The 7,564-nt window shown below is 34.4% G+C and overlaps 2 protein-coding genes across 3 annotated transcripts; both read right to left on the bottom strand.

Annotated features, from left to right (window-relative positions):
- Positions 1-259: 259 nt before the first annotated feature.
- LOC146928991 (photosystem II 5 kDa protein, chloroplastic-like) lies at positions 260-1,300 on the bottom strand. The gene has a single exon (XM_085701111.1). The coding sequence runs from the start codon at positions 716-718 to the stop codon at positions 395-397; it is 324 nt and encodes a 107-aa protein (XP_085557237.1). The 5' UTR covers positions 719-1,300; the 3' UTR covers positions 260-394.
- On the bottom strand, positions 260-7,308 carry LOC146928990 (uncharacterized). Of its 2 annotated transcripts, none has more exons than XM_085701110.1 (13): positions 7,171-7,308; positions 6,728-6,981; positions 6,087-6,213; positions 5,658-5,785; positions 5,499-5,568; positions 5,288-5,390; positions 4,057-4,174; positions 3,842-3,923; positions 3,625-3,686; positions 3,289-3,361; positions 3,107-3,187; positions 2,295-2,375; positions 260-1,761 (listed from the first exon to the last, which is right to left on the bottom strand). In XM_085701110.1, exons 2-13 carry the CDS (start codon positions 6,940-6,942, stop codon positions 1,597-1,599), a joined length of 1,305 nt encoding a protein of 434 aa, XP_085557236.1. In that variant the 5' UTR covers positions 6,943-6,981; positions 7,171-7,308; the 3' UTR covers positions 260-1,596. The 2 variants fall into 2 exon arrangements, 1 of the variants encoding a protein (XP_085557236.1); XR_015005915.1 differs by having other exon boundaries at positions 1,394-1,761; positions 2,295-2,458.
- Positions 7,309-7,564: the final 256 nt, after the last annotated feature.

Genomic DNA, 7,564 nt, shown 5'->3' on the forward strand with positions numbered 1-7,564 from the left:
TACCCTTAATTTTATTATTTTTATCAAATATTACTTTAATGGTGTAAAAACAAATTTAACATTACTTCCTCTTTCAAAAGCAAGATGAAACTTCAAACACTAAGATATATATTTGGATTGACAATGAGATTGAGTCGGCTCACAGTGATTTCGACAAAATCTACATTTTGGAGCTGCCATTGTGATTTTGTCAAATTCGCCGTCAATCCAAACATAGAATAACCAAAAAACTTGGTTGTACATCAAACAAACAATAACATAGACAAGGCAAATTGATAGTTTCATGAACAACTTAGTACAGAGAGTAAGAAAAGGATCAGAATATGAAACCAAAACATTACATCCCCATTGTTGTTTTCATTACAATAGAATTAAACACAAGACTAAAACACCCTTAGTAGCGACAAATCCTAGCTGTTGGCATGGTGACACAAACAGGAGCATAGGCTTTCTTAGCTTCAGGGGAACCACGTTTTGGCTCATCAGCCAAAGCCATTCCAGTAACAGAACAAACAGCTGCTGCAGCAGCAGCAAACATGATGTTCCTCCTTCCATTGGTCTCTTCCTTTTCATTGTCATTAGTCACCTTCATTTTTCCTCCTTCAACTGCTTTGACAGCATTGGTCACCACCAGTTTTCTCTGAGTTGCTACCGGAGACCGGTTGACGATGGCTGAGCTTCCGCCAAAGAATGCTGCTGTCATGGTGATCGATGCCATTGCTGCTGTGTAATGTTGTAATCTTGATTGAATTATGAAAACTAGTTCTTATGTTTGTGAGTAGTTTAGTTGGATAAAAAGAATGTATGGTATGTAATGTAATGTAAATCACAAATGAGGAATTGGTAGGGTCATCCACTATCTTATCTTGTAGAAGAAATTGCCAATAAATTATTGCCACGTTGGATGGTTGATCCTTTTGAACCAGTGGCCCTGAGATGTGGAATGCCCTTTTTTATGAATTGAGTTAGGAGGATCAGAAAATGAGGATTTTATTGCCTTAAAATATTTCCAGCTTCCCTAAATAAATAAATAAAAGGCTTAATTTAATTTTGGTCTCCAAATTTCAGTTGCACAAGGAATATTCCCTCATTTTGAAATTCAAATTTTGGTCCCTCATTCAAATTTTTGGACCCAATTGTTGTGATGTGATATATTATTTTTTTGACGGACATAAAACCTATTGATTTGGAGTTCGGGTGGATTCAAAAATCTAAGTGATTGACCAAAAATTAGCTTTTAAAAGGAGGCTAATTTCATGCGCTTGTGAAAATAGAGTGATCAAAATAGTAATTAAGTCGAACAAAAAATATCTTGCTTTCCTTTCCCTTTGTCCTTTTCCCAGCAGTAATATTCCACAGTTCAAAACAACTGCTAAAGCAAAGACAACATAGAATTGCAATCCAATTGTGTTTTGCTTTAGCTTCTACATTGAATTGAATCGAATCGAATGGATTACATTTCAAAGTCAATAACTAACAAAATATAACTGATGATTTTGTGTGGTATGAATGTGAGCTGTTACATGAGTTCTTTCACTTCATTTCACACAAAAAATGGTAATTACTAAAACTTGGTTTCTGAGAGTGCAAGGGAACCTATGCGCATAGAACAACCTCTTCTCTTGTTTCGTATGGCGGAGGCAGTAAACTGTCTATATTAGCAAAAAGATCTGTGCGGCCAAGAGGTGGTTCCGAAACAGGTGAATCCAACACCGAGTCAGGAATTGCATCAATGGTTTCTTCGAAAAATGACTTTACCGTCTACAAAGTTCAAAAGTTCAGTTAGCATTTGAATCAATTTACAGAATAACATAACTTTTAAAATGACAGTTGACAATAATCAAATTATGTAACACAAAAACCTGACCTAGCTACTGCAACATTGCAAATAATTATTAATTAAGTCTTAAACCATGCACTCATGGATGATTAAGATGAAGAATTACTTAAAGGTCATATTATATAACCACTTCTCCCATAACTATGTTAAAATACTGATAATTCATGTAAGATTCAATGATCTACATCTATTCATGTAAAAATAGTTCTATGACTTTATAGGATTCCTTTAAGGATAAGAAATAAACTGATTCAAATAAGATGTTGATAGATCTGCCATACCACCGTAGCATGCACCTTACCATCCATAAATAGGAATGGCACAAAATAACAGTAAATTAAGAAAGAAAAAAGCATATACTGTAAAAGTTAATATTTTGACTGAAGTCAAAAAAAAAAAAAATGGCATACTCTTCTAAGCACTCAACTAACTATATTTCACTTAGTAACTATACCTTGCAATTTCGAAAAGCAGCATCCGCATTGCGCTTCCACTGTCCATTCCCAGGCGCTGAATGGAAAAAATTGAGTAAAGGCTGCAGTGATAACAGACATGGTCATATAATAGCAGCTAATTCTGTCCATTCCCAGGCGCTGAATGGAAAAAATTGAGTAAAGGCTGCAGTGATAACAGACATGGTCATATAATAGCAGCTAATTGGAGGTAGAAATTTGAATATATTCACTAATAGGTATATAACATGCAAATGGAAGGGGTGAGGAGGGAAAAAAACCTCTCCGATATTTAAAAATAAAATAGTGTTAAATATGTTTTTAATCCCAATAATTTTTTTGACCATTTTTACTCCTTCCTTTTTATAAAAACAGGTATTTTTAGTCCGTCTATAGGGACTAAAACCATCCGTTTTTGTAAAAGGTAGAGACTAAAAAAAAAATATTGAATATTACATAGGGGCTAAAAACATATTTAACCCAATAAAATATGAACACTTCATAAAGTACAGCCATTTTGTTTTTTTTTTTTTTTTGAAAGAGAGTACAGGCATTAAACTGCATGAAGTCAAAAAATGTGCGCTTACGCATGTGCCCTAAGGGCATTTGTTAAGAAGTCCAAAAAATAAATTTTATATTGGAACTGATGCATTCAATACCTTAAAACTTTAAAAATTGGCTTTTCTTTCTTGAGTTCAACATAAAAGAATATAGCCTTATCGAATACCAGCTATTCTACATAATATGAGCACTACAGAAATTTCCAGAGAACAAAAGGAGTAAGAAATTGCAAAATCAATTTAAGGCTACCCACCTTCACGATGTCTCGCACAGTTGGTTTATGTCCATATTTTCCCAACTCCGAGTCCCCATAGACTACATATTTTTCAAGAACCTAAAGTAAATACGAAAATAAATTATTAAACAACAAATGGTGAGTAATGTGAAAGAATCAATGCAATTTAATCAATAGAAAGCCAAGCAGTGTAAATGAACCTGACGACGTGTAAGACCACAGCTTTGTGCACCATAAATTGCAGTATCAACATGTCCCAATACATGCCAAGGGCTGTAGAGATTATCAAAAATGGTTATTCAAACCACCGCATAGCAATTTTGCACAAACAATATTAAGAGGGGTCAATCAACAAAGCACTGTTATTATAGATATGAAACAATTTCCATTCCCTTAAAACCTTAAGCTTTGGTGATGATTTTTTTCCCTTTTATTGAATTGAAATGCTAAGTAAAACCCTGGTTCCTGAAATAAAGCAACTTTTTTGTTTGAAAAATTGCATGGTCAAAAGAGGGGATATTTTATTTGAAACTTACTTATAAAATGCTGCACGTCCAATCATAACACCATGCGCCCCAGCATCTCGTGCTGCATTGACCTACAACCAAAGTCCCCGTGAAAACAGGCCAAGAAAGAATCGTCAGAAGAATATGTAGTAATTATAAGATAACAAATTTAGTGCTGGAAAAATCCAAATATTTCAACAAATATCAGGTTTCAATACACACAATTATTACAATGACAATAGCTCACCTCATCAACACTAGTAATGCCTCCATTTATTGTAAACGTTAAATCTGGAAAGTCACGTAAAAGGGCGTAAAAATATTCATATCTGCATTAAAAGAATGTGTCATATCATCTACAATTCGACACAAACACATGCTTGTATGTCTACATGTACATGGGTATGTAAGAATGTACATATATGTGTATGACTACAAAAACCAAATTTTACTTCAACATACCTTAGTGGAGGAATACTCCTATTTTCAGCTGGGCTAATGCCATTGAGCAGTGCCTTCCTTGAATGGATTATGAAATGCTTAGTGGGTGATAAAGAAGAAACCGTGGATATGAATTCACCTGGAAAACAGCAGAAAATTCACTATAAAATCCCAGAAACCATGATCCAAATATTATTATTATAGAAGAAACTATAACCAAAGATCTAAATCACATCATTGGAAATGTATTAAGCTGCAGGATAAAAGCATCATAGTGTCTATGTTGCAGATGTAATAGAACCCAAATACTAAATCCCATGTAACATTGGATAGAAAAGAAAATTTCTTAAACTGACCAATTTCGATTTGTAACAATAGTAGATAGGAGATAGTGGCTGGGTTGATTAAAATTTAAAATGCCTAATTTATAAGATTACCACAAAGGGTTCAGAAGCAATATGACTCTTGGCCATGTTTTACCACAAAGGGTGGTCCTACCAAAATTATTTTCTCTTAGATTCTGATATCTCTATATTATGATCTATAAAATCCATAATATATTCAATGAGTAATGGTTCAAAACCAAGAACAAAACTCCTCCCCCAATGATACTATATTGATCCTGATTTCCTAAACAAAGATTACAAACTCCTATCAGCATGTTACAATTAGACTCCCACAACAACAACAACCAAGCCTTATCCCATGAAGTGGGGTTGGCTACATGGATCAAATTATCCCATAATGTTCTATCATAAACCATATTTCCGTCCAATTTATTAATCTCAAAATCTTACTTAAGAGTTTCTCTTATAGTTTTTCTAGGTTTTCCTCTGCCTCTAGTGATTGACAATCCTCCATGTGATCTACTCTCCTTACTACAAAATCCAAAGGTCTTCTCTCTACATGCCCAAACCACCTAAGCCCCTTTTCCACCATCTTTTCCCACACCAATTAGGTATTAAAGAAAACAGAAACCAATGGATTTTGTGATAATAATCTCAGCATGCACCTAATAAATTGAATAGCCTTTTTGAATGCAATCTAAAAGCAAGCCACCATTTAAGTACAGCTTAGTTGTAAAATCTTATAAAACATAGCAGATGCAAACATATATATATCATTATATGGTGTATTGAAATATCATTTCTGCATAATTTTTTATAAAATGAGAGGATGAAACATTATAATTGAATCCAAACTTGACAGCCTTTCAACATGGAGACAGAGAATGTATAAAGAAAGTCCTTACAAAGTTCATCATAAGAATCATGATCGTCCACACCAATTCGACATTTGACACTGACAGGTACATTTGTATTTGCAGCAATTGCTGACATAGCCTCCGCAACAAACTTTCCTTGTATACATTAGATTTCTCTATCAATGCAAGTTGACAGTGAAAAAGTATATATTCAATCCAATTGCATGTTGTCATATTGAATTAGCGACAATTTTCTAACCTTTGGATCAAGCATAAGACGTACACCAAAGGACCCATGTCCAGCTACTCTTGGACTTGGGCATCCACAGCTGATATATGTTTATTAAAAATACATTGTTAGAGACATATAATTGAAAAATGAAACTTTAAGATTTAACGTGATAAGGTGTATACGAACTTTAAATTGATCTCATCATAGCAATAAGCATTTGCGAGTTCAGTTGCTTTTGCTAAACTTTCTATATTACTCCCTCCAATTTGAAGCACAATGGGATGTTGTTCGGGAGAATATGCCAAGAATCTGTCCTGAGCAAAATACACAAAAATGAAAGAATAAATGGTTTTGTAATACAATTTATCCCACGTTTGATAATTGAATAGCATTCCATCAAGTTCTGCTCTAGTTCACACAGTGACACGCATATGGCCACTGCTATGATATAAACAATTGAGTTCTAAACATAAATGTTGAAGAAAAAAAAAAGTCCTACACGGATATACTCTACCACAAAAAATCATGATTGGAGTCATTCACATCGGAAAACACTTTTAGTTCCTTGTCCCCGTTCATTTTCGTTAACAAGCTAACTTACACATTTAAACTTACCAGATTATCCTTTTGATGAACAATTGTTTCTGCTGCAAGCATCTCAGTATACAGCCAAGCATGCTTTGAAATGAGGCGTGCTAGAGTCCTATAATGATTGTCTGTCCAGTCCATCATTGGAGCGACACTAAAATTCAACCAACGTAAAAAGAAGACCAAATTTCATAGCGAAATCAGTATATTTATAGCACAAGGAGACGATAATAATAAGAGTAAACAAGCAATTTAATCTCTAACATTGTAGGACGCTCTCATTTGGGTCGTTGAAATTATCGAAAGTTCAGAGTGATCCTTGAATATGAAAATTGACAACCGTACATATTAAAATAACTTCAAAATTACTCATTCTTATTGCCTCATAAGCCTATATTGTCTGAGAAAAACACTTTTACACTGACATCAGATGAGAACCCACCATATTGCCACATAAGCCTATATTGTAACCATATTTTAAAAAGTAACTGCAAATTACTCTATTCTTATTGAACGTCGGTGTAAAACTAATTTTCACTGACAACGCGTGTTCTACTTTATCTTTTGTAATTTCGATGCATTCTGAAACTACAATGACACCGTCTCACACATTTAACGATCAAAATTACTCTTCGTTAAAAAAAAAAAGTTGCATAGATAGTACACACCTAAACCAAGGAGGTAGATATTGTTTACCAAGCACACCGTGTTTATCATATGATTGTTGTTTTACAGAAAACACTCTTGAACTGCATAAATTTCTCTGGCTTCTTCGAGAAAAACTCACCGGTAATCTACGACTACAACTATTTCTTCTGATGAAATTTGAACTTAAAGGAGAAAATGAAACCGAAATTGAATACCCTGAAAACTTCATTTTCATCCCTTTTAACAAAGCATCATGGGTTGGTTCTTCTGTAACCTACAATCAAAAGAAATAGTTACTTAAACTGTGGAACTGAATCACTGATACAAAGCATGAAATGTGTTCAAATTAAGTTTTAAGTGAAGAAAAAATTGAATTGAAAAAGGGAATAAGTGAGTTTTAGATGGAAGTGAATGAGGAACAGAGAGGCGTTTTGTGAAAGAAAATTTGTAGAATAGAGTTTACTTGAAGGATGGAAACTTGCTTCGGCGCCGGGTTCGGATTGAGAAGGAGAAATAGCTTATCCCGTCAATTCACAGTTCGCCGATTGTATCACCCTGTTTGCTTGCTTGTTGAATGAGTTTTGGTTTTTAAAACATTTGACAAATAGTCACTTACTAGCATGGACACCCGTGCCAAGCACGGGCTAGAATGTCGTTATATTAGATGGAGGGAATATTGTGATGTATCAGGTGTTACTTAAAATTTTAGATGGAGTTTTGGTTGTATCATTATCACTTGTGTGGTTTCTCTTTATCCAAATTGTCGATCTACATCAACGTAGGCTCCCACAGAAAGCCCAACGGTGGTATCACATCCGGGTTCGACGTTGTGGGGGAGCGAGAGTTGTTCTTGGTGG

The sequence above is a fragment of the Medicago sativa genome, chromosome 4 (assembly GCF_051527215.1).
Source record: "Medicago sativa cultivar Bolivia chromosome 4, Bolivia_mono, whole genome shotgun sequence".
Classification (NCBI taxonomy): Eukaryota; Viridiplantae; Streptophyta; class Magnoliopsida; order Fabales; family Fabaceae; genus Medicago; species Medicago sativa.